Source organism: Limanda limanda, chromosome 17 (genome assembly GCF_963576545.1).
Source record: "Limanda limanda chromosome 17, fLimLim1.1, whole genome shotgun sequence".
Classification (NCBI taxonomy): domain Eukaryota; kingdom Metazoa; phylum Chordata; class Actinopteri; order Pleuronectiformes; family Pleuronectidae; genus Limanda; species Limanda limanda.
In genome coordinates, this window is record NC_083652.1 from 19,174,811 (window position 1) to 19,189,942 (window position 15,132).

Below are 15,132 nucleotides of genomic sequence, written 5' to 3' on the forward strand. Positions count from 1 at the left end.
TGTAGACGTAGGCAAAGTTGTAGTGTGTGTGTGTGTGTGTGTGTGTGTGTGTGGGGTAGGGGTTATTTGTTCCAAGATAATGTTTACAACATAAAACGAAAGAAAAATAACAGAAATAGGAGCCGTGTAGCCTCCAGGACGCTGATTATTCCAGATGAGAAGACATCTGTCACAAACACAAACACACTCACACCTGCTCACATGCACACACACTTATCATTCTAGGTCATGATCCATCCGTCCATCCATCACCACTGCAAACAGGGCCATAAGAAAAGAGATTTAATTTGTGTGTCAATATGTTAGCGAGCCGCTATTAATGTATGTGTCAAACTGTATGTGTGTGTGTATGTGTGTGTGTGTGTTAAAACGCTCCCAGCTGTTGTGAGCTATCCCTGCTTGGAATCACAGCACCATATGTCTGTCTGTGGCGCTGTGCTGACGTGTGCCACCACTGGAGGCCAGGCTAGCCGTACATGCAGCACAATGACAGCTTTATGCCCAAATGCAAGGCATGCAATACTCCAGCCAAGAGTCAAATCCTGCAGCTCTGCAAGCAGTGAACACGTGGAACTGAGTAACTCTGGCTTCCAGAGGTGAGACAACAGCGCTCCGATGGTTTCTCACCTGCTGGGCTCAATCCTGGCAAACTTTAAGTGAGTGAATTTGTGTAGCAAAGTGAGAGGCTTTGCAGAGTTTGCTTAACCAGGGGTTGGACCAGAGGGTGAACAGGTGCCTGATCAACCAACTTGTCACCTTGTTAGCATTATGGATATAAGGTCATTGGGTACAGGCCCAGGACCCCTGGGCCCGAACCACTGCGATGACTGTCAACCAATCACAAAGATGAACAAACGCATTCGTGCCAAGACGCCTGCGAGAGGACCGAGGACCCGCTGGGGCCACAGGGACACCAGCCTCCAGCCCAGAGTCTGACCACAGGGACACCAGCCTCCAGCCCAGAGAGTCTGACCACAGGGACACCAGTCTCCAGCCCAGAGAGTCTGACCACAGGGAGACCAGCCTCCAGCCCAGAGAGTCTGACCACAGGGACACCAGCCTCCAGCCCAGAGGGTCTGACCACAGGGACACCAGCCTCCAGCCCAGAGAGTCTGACCACAGGGACACCAGCCTCCAGCTCAGAGAGTTTGACCACAGGGACACCAGTCTCCAGCCCAGAGAGTCTGACCACAGGGAGACCAGCCTCCATCCCAGAGTCTGACCACAGGGACACAAGCCTCCAGCCCAGAGTCTGACCACAGGGACACCAGCCTCCAGCACAGAGAGTCTGACCACAGGGACACCAGGGACACCAGCCTCCAGCCCAGAGTCCGACCACAGGACTCCAGGCTACACGGATGACACCATGCGGATCCATTCAGGACTGGTGCCCTCCTCAGTGTAAGAGTCAGTCTCCTGGAAATGCATATGGGTCCTTTCGCTTTAAAGCATCATAACACAACACAGGTAACTTTGTGTAAGTGTCTGATTTACTTTGTGCATATGAGATCAGTGGTTTTGGCATCGAACTTAATCCAAAGTCTCCTCCTGTGACATTATGATCATCATCATCATTATTAGACACTGAGGTTACAAGTCCTCGCTGTTAAACCCATCACTGCTTCTCATACCTTGGTTTTCCTCGTCCATGTCTGCAGCCTTTAAATTCCCCCGGAGAAGAAATCGATCACAGAAACTTCCGTTGTGTTAAAAAAGCAAAAACACACAACACGTCTGATTTAAGCCAAATGCGTGTGAGCCGGATTGTCCAGGACGCAGGTAGTCTGACGTGCAGCTTCCTCTCTCCATCCACGCGTTCCCGTCAGTCACGGAGCAGTGTGTGTGTGTGTGTGTGTGTGTGAGTGAGTGTGTGTGAGTGTGTGTCCTCCCAGCGTGTCGTCCTTCTCCCTCCGACTGAGCCTCCCCCCCCCCACCGGCTGCCTCCAACCACAGCGGCGGACATGGCTGCGTCAAGGTGGCGAATTCGCGATACCGGAAGTAGTGTCACGTTGTCTTCAAAGTAAAGAAGAACTCGCGTTCCCGTCCCAGGGGCGTCTTTTATTTTGTAATTATACACCGGAAGTGTTTGCTATGTGTGTGTGTGAATTGATCCTGTTAGTCCCCGCTCAGCCGTCATGTGACCCCAGCTGATCGGGGAAGATGATTATATACATCAGATGAATCGATCCGCTCAGTATCGATTATTCGACGTTTGTCCATTCGCCACAACACATAGTCATTGCTGCAGTTATTTTTAGTTGTGTGTCATTGTGGGAAAAACCAACATACAACAAATGCATTTCTAATGCCGTTGCACGGAAGTTCTTTTATTAGTTAGGGCCCGAGCACAGACATCAAAGGTGTCTGGTGAGACCCTATTGAAATTGTAAGGATTATTATTATTATTATTATTATTCAGGCAAATGAATTGGCTTTTTGAGGGCTTTAACATGCTCAACTTCTTACCAAAATTTGCAGAAAGTTAGAAAGTGGTGAAAATGTACGTATTCTGAAGGAATTTTCAATGGGCGTCGCAAAATGGCTCAACGGTGCCCCCCGAGACAGCCTGAGACCCCCGGAAGGTGTTCCCATTGGCCGATCTTCACAAAAATCAATACACAGGTGTATCATGACCAGACAAACAAAAAAGTCTCTAGATTCAATTGGAAAAACAAAACAGGAAGCCTGCTATTTTGTATTTAGTGGCCATTTTGGCCATATTCCACATTTTTTCTTTGATACACTTGTACCAGGGTTTTCATCAGATCAACTTCAAATTGAGATGAGTGTCAAAACATTTTTAGGGCTGCAAAGCAGCACTGGGTGGGCCCGAGCACATCCATTTTGAAGCGTTGCATGCTTTTTGTCTGAAAAAGGAGGACTGAAATCAAAGGATTCATGGTCCATGCTTCTTCGCGTTACAGAACATCGTGTTTTAATGGCGTGTAATCAAACTTTGACGCCACGCCACGGTCACACCGTGTGATTAAAAAAAAATCCGTCAGTCAATTTTTATCTCCATCTTGTTTTTATTATGATTTATCTGCACATAACTTTCACCAGTTATCAATAGATTTTTTATTAATGTTAATTCTGGTTGGACGACTATAAACTGAACTCCAGTGATTGTGAGTGATATCGTTTCATGTGTGAACCTGAATCCTGAGTCCGGCCTTCAGGGACCGGTTCCATGAAACCCGCAGAGAGGCTGTTTTATACTTTCTTCATTTTGTTCTCTTTCTGTATACTTTAGTCAACAAGCTCATTTATTTAATTTTATTTCAACAAATTTGACTAAATTTCCATAAAACTTTAATAATCATATCAGTGTTTCAAATGTATCATCATGACCAGTGTTTCCTGTATTTCCTGATCTATCATCATCTTATATGAACAAAGGTGATGAGTTGAGAAGCAGTGATTGACAGTGATGAGTTCAAACTGGTGTTAATGGGACAGTCTAACGAGATCATCATAATACAATTCCCTTTAAATGATGCTGTTGGTCTCGGTATCTTAAAATGATCAGTGATTTTAAATCCTAAAATATCTGAATAAATCTCAGCATCTTTCTGCATCTTAGTGGAAGTCAAATAATTTGAGTTGAGAGAAGAAGCTACTTTTATGTTATTGATATTTGAAATTGTGTGATAGAATGTTACAGTGAGGTCAGGTAAATAAAGTGTTTTTATATCTAATATTAAACATATCTGATTTCTATCTTTTATTTTCTTACATAAAACTTTGCATTATTTGTAGGCCTTTATATATTTTATAATCATTAAATATAATTGCTCCTTTCACAGTGCTTTGACTATAACATCTATTTGTGTGTGTTATATTATGGTTAACATGAATGTGCTGTGAGAAGTATTTTAATGTTGTAGTTGGTTAGGTGGAACTAATTTAAAAATAATTTATATCCTCCTGTAGATTAGTGCAGAATGCAATGTTTTAGTACATACAATCTTAATCTGTGAAGTAGCCTGTAACTATAAGTCTGTGAAATAAATATATCCAAGTAAGAATTATTTTAAAATGAAATGGGGCAGAATGAAAAATATAAAGTGGCAGAAAATGAAGGAAATAAAAAGTACAGATTTTCCACAGTTGGTTAAAGACTCTGAACTTTCCCTCCAGGTCTGTTGCAGTGGTTTAACGATGAGTTTTTCCTTCATTCAAAAGAAGAAGGGAAAAGACAGAGAATGCCGATAGACAGGTTTGTGGTCAGTGCTGTGCACGAGCGGCAAAGTGATGATTCAATTTCATTTCAAGTTCTGTCAGTAACATGTTGCATGGATGTGTTCTGCTTTGCACTGACCCAACCAGCAGGCGATCCAAAATATAAAAGACTCCACTGATGTGAGCCGGTAGAACCACCAGGTTAGGAAATATATGTGCACACACACTCACACGCACATACAGAGGAGTTCGCAGAGCTTGTTTCTGCAACACACGCGGTTTCAATTATAGCATTCCTGCCTCCACAGAGAAGGTGGGGGTCTCACTTCCTGTGCGCATTACTCCAATGGTCAAGCACGAACAGATGTTGTAATGTATTCATTCATTTGTTTATTCGTACGTGTCTCTTTCGGACAAATGTTTCACTCACGGCCCCGTTCTCCTAAACAAAGGGACGTACACCAGACATAACACAAATATTTTGTTTGGTCAGGCAAATGATTTACTGCCTTTTTGGTGTTGAACCAAAGAGGGTTCAACTTAAACGTCACCACGTGAAATGTAAATCATCACTTTCACTTTCATGAGCTTGATATACAGACGGAATATAATGTACTTTTAATGTTTCACTATAACGGAGATGAAATGCGTTTTCTTTGAATTTGCATCACTGCTAGCTCACTCTGGCAGTGATGCTTAGGGCCTAAGGGGTGACACAATCCAATAGACCCCCCCCCTCGACCTGGCACGATCCAGTCTGGTGCCGAATGACATGAGCAAGAGAAACCGGAGATGCTGAGGTTACACCTGGGTAAACGTGTGGAGGTATGTGAATACATCAGAAGGGATATTTGGGTCCAGACAGTGTTTGTTTTCCCTACACGCCGACATGAAGCGTTGGCTGTGAAGACCTCACCGAGTGTTCCAGGGGAAAATTCACTCTCAGAGATGTGTGCGTGTACTGGGGAAAACCGAGGGAGAAGGTCTCAGAGAGAGTGGAAATGTGTTGATTTGACGTTTTTAAATTTAGGGGGTAACTAGGAGAGAGAAAGGGAAACAGCGTTGGGTGGATGGTGGGGAGTCGGTGAAGCTGCTCCACTTGCGGGCTCAACAAGAGTCTTTTCCGAGTCCCACATGACGTTTAGCATACAAGATGGATTGATGCAAAGTGGTTAGAATGCAAAGCAAGCCTGGATTTGAATATTCTCTGGGCCGCGTGCAGAAAATAGGTCATATGCATTATTTTGGCGGTGGCTTTTGGAACACGGTACAGTGTTACTGTCCATTTACGTCAGCACCAGACCTGGTCAAGCAGAGAATCCTGTCTGAGAGTCCGAGTATAAGTTCCATTAAAAGCAATTACATTTTGTGTCTGTCTGTCTCTGAGGCACACACACACACACAAACACACACACACACCTACACACTACGCCTTGTTCCACATTAATGTCATGCTAATGTGTTTATGAGTCATAAGAGGAACCTTTGAGTGTGGCCCAGTTATCTCCGCTGATGAGAGTGAACCTGAGCAGACGCAGGTTTCACACAGGCTTCAAATCTACAAAATGATCAATTCGCTTCCGTCAATTTTTAGAGCGTGCGAGACTAAATGGATCTAAACCACAAGACAAAGATCCTCAATTCACGACAAAGTCTGTGGCATCAAGTGAACATGTGCTCGGATTGCAGGCTGTCTGACTCGGTGTGTCCTGTGACGATAAGGGTGCATGAACCCCCCCCCGGGGAGACGTACGCCTGGCAGAGTCGGCCGACCATCATGAGAAGCGTCTGTGGCACTCCTGACCGACTTCACGTGACCTGATTGAGCAGTCATACCACTTCATCTGCTCCAGTCAACGGGGGCAATGCCCAGAGGGCGATCACCTCCTCCTTTCAAGGCGGTTGACGCCCCCGAACTCATAATTACCCCCCCACATCCACACCCCACACCCACACCCACACACAAAAAAAGATAAGCAACTCCCTCACATCCTTAACATTTGTTTCTCCTTCTCCACCTCCCCGAAAAGCACTCCCTCTATAATGTAATCTAGTGGAGTCACATTATATAACGCAAAGCCTCTTTGAATGTCTGAGTCCTGTGAATCTCTGAATATCAAACAGATCTGAGGAGCCAGAGGAGAACGCCTGTGTTTCAGGTTAGGGATGAAATTGGTTGAAATTAAGAAATCGCATGAGCTGGTTGAGGTTATTATTGATATTTTCAAGCAACAGCAAAGCGCATTTCTCTGATCTTTAAATTAGAATGTCGAAAGCCAGTGTATGTGTCAGGGTTTCACACGTCCTTCCTGCCGTAGAGGTCGCAGGGGTCAGTCTTTGGGTGACGACGTGTGTGTATGAGACAAAGTTCACAGGAAGCCGAGTGTGGCAGGATTTCCTCACTCCCTCACTTTGTTATAATGTCCCACTCTGCACCCAGACCACCTCTCCCCTGCAGCCACCTGATCGCAGGAACCAGTCGAGGTGATTTTCTGGATCCAAGCGACTCACGTATGAGTAGAGTCTTTATTTGAAGTCTGCTGAGCACAAAGGCAGCAGTGTATGCCTGAGTGTGTGTGAGTGTGTATGTGTGTGTGTGGGTACTTCGTTTTTTCGCCTCTTTAGGACCTTTACAGGACATTTTTAGTACTTTGTCAGGACCAGTAGATCTCATGGGGACCAAAGCTCGGTCCGAATGGGGCAAAACATCATTTCTGAGGTCCTGGTGAAGTGGTAAGATGTATATTGTCATTGGGTTAAGGATATTGTTAGGTATAATTATAGGGATATGATTTTGGTTAGGCTGTCCACGATGAATGGATTCAATGCAAAGTCCTAATAAGGATAGTAAACCTGTGTGTGTGTGTGTGTGTGTGTGTGTGTGTGTGTGTGTGTGTGTGTGTGTGTGTTACATATCAAACTGTCAAAATTGTCAAAAGAGATAATTTACACCTAGCAATATCTACTGAGCATTCTTCAACTTTAAAGACCTTCACCATCACTTTCTCTCAGGGATGAAATGTAATAAAATCCTATTGAATTAGAATGAAGCCCGGATCATCAGCTACCAAAGGAGTAATTTCAGTGATTATCAATCAGAGGATTATGTGATCAGGATGCAGCAGCAGTGAGGGTGCAACATACAGGATAAAAACAATAACAATAGGTAAAGCATAAAGTATCTAAAGATGAACTATGACCCTTTCTCTATGTGTCAGAAACACTGTACTTAACATAATGATGTGGCTTGGAGGAAGTCAATGCAAAATCAAGTACTAGAGTTTTATCAAGTTCTAGAGGATTAGAAGGAATTAAATGTTCAAAGTTAAATTGACTGTATTTGTATAGAGCTTTTCCAGTTACTCATTCACATACACGTTCATATAGATCTTCTTCTATCACATTCTGTCCACACACTGTCAGCACAGATGTCAGGGTTCAGGGTCACTTTGGAATATTGGGGATCGAACCATCGGCCTTCTGGTTCGCGAGTGACTCAACCCCTGACCCACTTCTTCAAATGAAACTGTTGTTAACAAGGAGTTTTTGCCTGAATTAATTTGCAGAATTAAGCAAAAATCGCTCAACTTATTTCCATGACATGTATTAAAGGGATTTCACTGCAGATCTGGATCAGTTTCATGTTGAGGGGCCTTATATCTATTAGTGTTTGAATGTGGGGTCATGAGGGGGGTGTTGAGCCTTGGTGGAGGTGAGTGATCTCGACTCCATTCCAAACCCTTTACAAACGCAGAGATGAACTAAATTACCGGACTCTTGACATATTAAAATTGTATTTGTCTGACCTATTTCAGTTGAACAACATGTCTACGGCAAATACAGCACCATATATGCACCCCCCTCCCCCAACATCCCTCCCTTTGGCTCCCCCTCTCCTCCTCCCCCATCCCCTTTGATTCAGTTTTGAGGTCAGCTCCGAGCTCGTCTCAGCACCTGATCTTATCCTTTGTAACACTTTGCATATGCCTCTTGTCCCCGGTCAACAGCGTTTAAAAACAAGGTGCGACTCTGCTGGACAAAGAGGACATTAGACACAGCGACGCTCTGCTCGGCTACAGCACTTCAAACCAAAACCTCAAACTGAGGGTTTACAGATTAATGCGTCAGAGCTAAAATCGTGTGGATTAATGTTTGATTACATTTAGCATCAGTAATCCATTCCCTATGCATGGACATGGAGAATTAATGTGTCATTTATAAATGCTCATGCTGCTTGTTGAGGTGAATAAACAATTGTGATTTGTCAAATTAGTTGTTTCAAGCAGTGAGTCCCATTTTTTTTACTTAGAACATGTTTCCTGGTTGGGTTTCAATCACAAAGTTTATGGCCGACGTGTTCATGTTGGATTTTTAAATTGAAGCTCAAAAGAGACGTGATCTAAAGGTTCAAATATGTAGAATGGATAATTATGATTGGTTCAACTTTCCAAGGAAAATTTGAAGACAATGGCCAAAATAAATACAACACTAGATTAGCTACAGAGCAAAGGACAGTCTGGAGTCTTTGCCATAAAGTAAAGTTCAAGAGTTTCTGTCTTGATTTTCTCCAAAGTGTGAACAGATGTTTAATTATGGATTCATGTTGTCCCACAATCTTTGAGCAGGAGGTTGTGAAAACTTTATAAACCTCCGAAATTCTTCTAATTGATCTTAATGGTTTATCATTTTGGGGTCAGTGTCTGTATCCGGGATATTTTGGGCTTCATTTCTGCTACACAGTCTATGAAACAGACATAATGTTGATTTCATCTATCTTTCAGGAAGAAATTTAAGATGTATTATCCTCCCAAAAAAAATCCTAATTAAACCTGTAAGACAAAGAAAGGAAAAGAATTGGACCCCCAAAACCAATAACAACATATCTCTTATATAATATATTTAAATCTGGGCACTGGCGACTTTACTCGTGGAGAAGTGGATTTGTACCACCGGGACATTTCACCGTACAGTTTGCAAAGACAATAAAGGCTTTGAATTGCATCTATATACATATTTGAAGTGTATTAGGTCTGAGGTGTGTAAAGTTTTACTTGAACTCAACTGTTCCCCATTAATGTTTATGTATGAAAGACAACGTTAAACAAATAAGCAGTCATGTATACAAACACTCAACTACTAAAATACAGTATATGAGTACTGTATATGCACTGCATTGCAGCTTTAATTGAATCCCAGCCATTTCCATTTGCAGCATTATGACTCTTTCACACTCAGTCTCAATGAAACACATGTGAGCTGCTGCAGATGCCAAAGGCTAAACTCTATAATCTTTACTCCACAACCCCCTTTTAATTTTTTTCCGAGGATCCAAATGGTGGTTGGCAGAAACAGGGTAAAGATAACCCGACTTATCTTTCATCAACATATCTCTCTCCCGCTCTCTGCCAGTCCTCTATGATAACCTTATTAAAATATTTTCCTCTGACAAATCCCTGAGAAATAAATCCTCTTTTTTTATTCTAGAAAAAGGGGGAGGCAGCGGGCAAGAGGGTTTGTCTGTCACAGGGAAAAAACTACAGTTGCCTTGGCAACCCAGGATGGTTTAACACTGCAGCCTGGCATCTGAGCGAATGGTTAGGAGAAGTTTGCTGGGGACATATTTTTTTGTTGCGTTGAGCTAAGGTGTCAGCATTTTGTAAATCTACTCACAGGAAGTGCACATTGAAGAGAGGTGCCAAATGGTTCTGCTGCTGACTGAGGCTCATTCATTACAAGTTCCTTCTTTGGTGGAAACACAGGAATGGATCACGGAGGACTTTTATCTAACTGGTCACGGGAAATAGAAGAGAACACACTTTATACTTTATGCTACATTTCCAGACGTAGACACATTTTTTAAAACTAAACTTACCCAATAAACCACTGTGTAAGAAAAACTGACGCAATAATTCACAACAAAAAGCAGAATTAGGTAAATAGCAATAGACAAATATAATCATTGTTATATTCATCACTGAGTGATTCTTTTGGTTTCCAGCAGATGAAACAGTCGAGCCAATAAGTGATAGGATGCTTCTCTCGTGTGGACACACCAGGTACTGCAATACACTCATTTTTCAGCAGAGGAAATGGGAGCAGGCTGCCATCTTCTGTCTCTTATGGGAGATTTTTGAATATCTACATTACAATAAATTAATCAAAATGCAATGCAGGCTTTTGTGTACATTTACCAAGTCATGGGTGAATGAAAAGCAGGTTAAAAGGACGATTATTTAGCTTTTCCCTTTTAAGTGAAATTTTCCAATTTAATTAGGTGCGTTGCTTTTCCATGTTGCTCAGCAGAGAGCAGCGTTAACCTATAGTGCTAAGTTCTGAAAAGGTGCAGGATAACTTTTTCCCTTCTCCTGCATGAACTACAATGTTTTATTGTAGTGTTGATTAAAATGTCCACTACATTGGTTCAGTGGTTTAGTCGTGTGTTTGCAAATGTTCTAGGTCAGAACTCACCCTAAGTTTAATGGTTAGATGTAATTTTACTGAAATACCACATGAAGCTTATAAAATGGATTTGATGACAGACTTTAGTACATCAAAATAAAGGGAAGCTTGTGTTGAAAATAAAAAAACAATGTGGAAAAACAATTTACCTGGAAGATGTGGATATATTGCATGCAATCTCCATCAAAGTAAATAAGGAATAGACTTTATAAAACGTAACTTTCATGAAACTCCTAGTATAGAAACATTAAATTGTAATTATTCCCAATAGATATGCCTTTCTGTCACTTCTACCCTAATTTGCGTCTTTAGTATTATACTTCAGTATTATTGTTTTATTACTACTTGTAGCATCCTGTGTCACTATGTCTATCCCTGGTCCATGTGTTTGCAAAATCTAGTTCCGCTCTTTCTGTTTTAAGACTGAACACACGTCACTGGAGATGAAAGAAAAACAGGGAAGTGAGAGAGAAGGGTTTTTCCACACTTGGATGTTTATATGTTGTTTGAAGATACAGAGAGTAATGCAAAATGACATTTATCTATAGCGGTCAAATGAATAGAAAAAGAGACACTGCCAATTTGATAAAGAATTACAAAAAAAGGGCTTAGAAGAGCGATTTCATTAATTTATTATTTTTCAAATTCAAATCATTCTCGCCCTCGGTTCTGTGACGTCCAACCTGATATTTATCACAGATTAAACACTCGGGACAAATGAAGTTACAAAAATAGTTTTGAACGTAAAATGTGTTACCGTTCCAGTGCAACACAACAGTGGCAACCTGTGTGTACGAACACAAAGAGGACATGCAGTGATTCCCTCTGAGGCTGCACTTCCTGACAGAGACCTTGTACCGATGATCCAGCCGACCCCAGCCTCAAATCAAGTGTCCAAGCCACAGCTACAAACATGCTTTGCCGGTGTCATGCGGTGTAGATGTTTATTTTCTTAATTAAAGTGAAATTATTCCAGTATTTTTCTGTGACATCTTTACACTGAGCTCCTAAAAAACATACATGTCAGACAATAAGAAGAAGCCACAACGTCCCACAGCAACAATCATCAGTTTTTAAGCTGAAACCCACAGTTCTCCTTTCGCACGCCACAGTCCTCCAAGACATGATGAGCGGCTCCTGAATCTTCGGTGGCAAGTGAAAAACCTCCTGATGCATCTTCCTTCTCTGCCGACTGACCTCTGCAGACGTCACTGTTGTTCCTCCCAAACCCCCCCCCGCAAAAAGGCACTGAGCTCGCGTGACGCGGGCTGACCACGGCAACAGGCGCTGTCACATTATGGCGTCGCCACACCAGTCTGCAGAATTACACTTCCTCTCAGCAAGAGGCCGCAGCATCAGCCAGTCGCCTGGAGAGGACTGAAACATGGCAGCGCTCACAGTCAACTCTTCTGAGTCCAAAAGCAGGCACTGGAGACTGATCAGTGGATTTCAATGTGCACCTGTGAAGAGATGAAGAGGCCGTCACACAGGAGTGAAAACGTCCACAGGGAATCTGAAGAGTCAGTTTCAATCATTTAAATGTCACAGAGTCGTGTAAACCCATTGACGTGTGGGAGCCGAATACGTGATAATCAAACCTACTTAGGCCATTTTTTAAAGAAATGTCAGAAATATTTGCTGGTTTCGGACTTTCTAATGTGAACGTCTTCAACTCGTATTTGTCAGTTCATGATACTGAAATGAGATGTGATGGAAATTAAAGAAAGACAGATAAAGGCCAGCGTGACTACTGATTAGCGTGTTGCAGATATATTGGAAATACTGATTGTCCCCATAAAGTAAACCATGTACATCTTAGAAACTGTAAAAAAGCATTATAAATATTTTTTTCATTTAATTTATAGTCAGAACAAATGTATCGCGATAATAATCGCTATTCTTTATATCTTGGTGTAATTTTCAACCGTATGGCCCAGGACTTAGAATCAACTCGTCTCTGACATGATTAACAAGACAGTGTTTTACTGTACAAAATTAGTTTCATCTAATAAACCAGCAACTGCTTTTAAATTGTTTTAAATCTAATCTACCATCTATCCGAAGAGGGGGAATATATAAAGAAGAAAAGCATCTCAGTGTGCAGACAACATGACTTCATACAGCACAGTATTTATAACTAGATAAACTAACTAACCCCATTTAAAGGTTCAGTGTGTACGATTTAGGTGAAAGGGATCTTTTGGCACAAATTGTACTAATTGTGGTTTTCTTTACCCTAGAATGGGCCATTTAAATTTAAATACTCTATATTTACAGGGAGTGGCTTCTCTCTACGGAGGCTGCCATGTTTTTACAGTAGCCCAGACAGGACAAACTAAACACCTTTTGAGTTTTTATGACAACTGAAGGCTACAGGTTCTCCTCCATGTTTGGAAGTGGAGAGTGAGGTGAGTGGTGTTCCGCTGCACCGTGCAAGTTCACCACTAGATGTCACTAATTTCTACACACTGAACCTTTAAAAGCTGTTGTTTCCCCCACGATACCCTGGTAAACTTGACTACGTGTCTTTCACCACACGACGGGGGGAGGTCGTTACCTGTAATCTGACATTAAACATCATGGAGGCGACGAGGTAGATGTACGGGAATCTGATCCGCAGCCGCCATGCTAGATCAAAGAATATCAACAAAGTCCTCGTCAAGCCTTTGGAGAAGACGCCGTACGAGCGACCGGCGGAGTCCGAGAACCGGAGCACCAGATGGGACAGAGCTGCCATGGAGGCGCTGTCGGCCGGCGGGAGCTCTCTGCCAGGAGACGGTGTCAGCTATTGAGGAGAACCGGCGACGGGAGAAGAGGCTGCGGGTTGACAGCTCATGTTCCTACCGCTGTCTCACTCCGAGCTCCATCTTTCTTTACGGGGCTGCTTGTGTTGGCAGAGGTGCTCCGCCCCGACGACTCCTGCTGATTGCCGGGGGACGGGTGACGGTGTGACACACGGAAGAGGAACGTGGGTCTTTCACGCCCCGAGTCTAGACTCCCAGGCAGTTTGAAAAACAATTTAAGCACTGAGGAAATATGGACACATAGAGCTGGACTGAGTTGTCTAATTCTGAGAGAGAGAGAGACGTCACCTTTGCAAGACATAAAGATTCCTTTGATCTTTGACCTCTGTCACTGCAGGAGTGGAGTTGTTTGTTTACGGCATCAAAGGATTCATGGTCCATGTATGTCCGCGATACAGAACATTGTGTTTTAATGGTCAAACTTTGACGCCACGCCATGGTCACACCGTGTGACGAAAAATCGATCTTTAAGTTAGTTTGTATCTCCGTCTTGTTGTGATGACACTCATCTCAATTTGAAATTGATCTGATGAAAGCCCTGGTACAAGTACCTCAAAGTCAAAATGTGGAATATGGCCACTAAATGCAAAATACCAGGCTTCCTGTTGCGTTTTTCCATTTGCACCTAAGACTCTTTTGTTTGTCTGGTCATGATACCTATGATTTTTGTGAAGATCTGTCAATGTGAACACGTTCCGGGGGTCTCGGGGGGCACTGTTGAGCCATTTTGCGACGCCCATTGAAAATTCCTCCAAAATACGTAAATTTTCACCACTTTCTAACTTTCTAAATTTTGGTAAGAATTTGAGCATGTTAAAGCCCTCATAAAGCCAATTAATCTGCCTGAAAAAAATAAAAATAATAATCCGTACAATTTCACTGTCTGTCAGTTCCTGTCAGTGCTCGGGCCCTAAGAATTAAATAAACAAACTTTATTTAAATAAATCTTCCTCAGATTTGTAAAATGTTTTGCTCGACATCATTGTCTGTTCATAAACCAGAGTTTAAAATCTACAACCTTCACACAGGAGCAATAATCTGACTTTAAATATAGAATAAATAACAATAACGTCACATTTATGGTGACAAGTATCTATATTTATTCATATGAAAATGTTTATCTTAATATAACATTTGGCAGCATCGTGCCACCCTAGTTTATGTGATTAAATACTTTTGCATTAATGCTTTCCGTGCAAAACTCCCAAAAGAAAATTCCCAATATCTATCAAAAAGTACCTTTTGTCAGATTAATCTTTATACAATCTCTTAATTTCCCAGTGATGAGGTGAAGCCTGCAAACCGATGTGTTTTTAATCGAAGTAAATGACGCAGCTCCATGAGGTTTCAGTCCCGTTGAAAAACTTAATTTAATGTGTGAGTTTCTTTTATGCTTCTTTGTATTATTTGACAGTAAGAAAATAAAGTCAGTAAACCTGAGTGCAGGGAATAAAAGAATCCATCGTAAACAAGGCTGGGTTATCTGACGTCACATCCTCATTCCGTGTCACACTCTAACTCCCCCGTCTTGTTCTTTTTGTTTATTTTGAATCCATCAGAGGAAATATTTGCATTTTTGAACGACACATTTCGTGACGTGTCTTCCTGCTCTGTGTTCTCTGGATTTTACAGAAACCCCGTGGGACCGCCAGCTGTTTGTTTTGGGGTGGTTCCCCGGGTGGGCGTG

General features: G+C 42.3%; 2 protein-coding genes across 2 annotated transcripts in view; both read right to left on the reverse strand.

The window, feature by feature from the left end:
• The window catches only part of LOC133023186 (cytohesin-3), a 29,531-nt gene extending 27,849 nt beyond the window's left edge, over nt 1-1,682 (reverse strand). Inside the window, exon 1 of the mRNA XM_061090152.1 lies at nt 1,632-1,682. Coding sequence (XP_060946135.1) covers nt 1,632-1,650 — 19 coding nt within the window. The 5' untranslated portion in view covers nt 1,651-1,682. The remainder of the gene's footprint in view (nt 1-1,631) is intronic.
• Nucleotides 1,683-11,114: 9,432 nt separating this feature from the next.
• Nucleotides 11,115-13,576, reverse strand: LOC133022749 (small integral membrane protein 10-like protein 2A). The gene is made up of 2 exons (XM_061089639.1): nt 13,199-13,576; nt 11,115-12,101 (listed from the first exon to the last, which is right to left on the reverse strand). Exons 1-2 carry the CDS (start codon nt 13,376-13,378, stop codon nt 12,081-12,083), a joined length of 201 nt encoding a protein of 66 aa, XP_060945622.1. The 5' UTR covers nt 13,379-13,576; the 3' UTR covers nt 11,115-12,080.
• Nucleotides 13,577-15,132: the final 1,556 nt, after the last annotated feature.

Excerpts from the sequence above, each read along its gene's own strand:
- LOC133022749 (XM_061089639.1), bottom strand. The coding sequence starts at position 13,378 with ATGGCAGCTCTGTCCCATCTGGTGCTCCGGTTCTCGGACTCCGCCGGT. Across the intron at positions 12,102-13,198 it reads TGTTTAATGTCAGATTACAG|GTGCACATTGAAATCCACTG; the intron begins GTAACGACCTCC and ends ATCTCTTCACAG.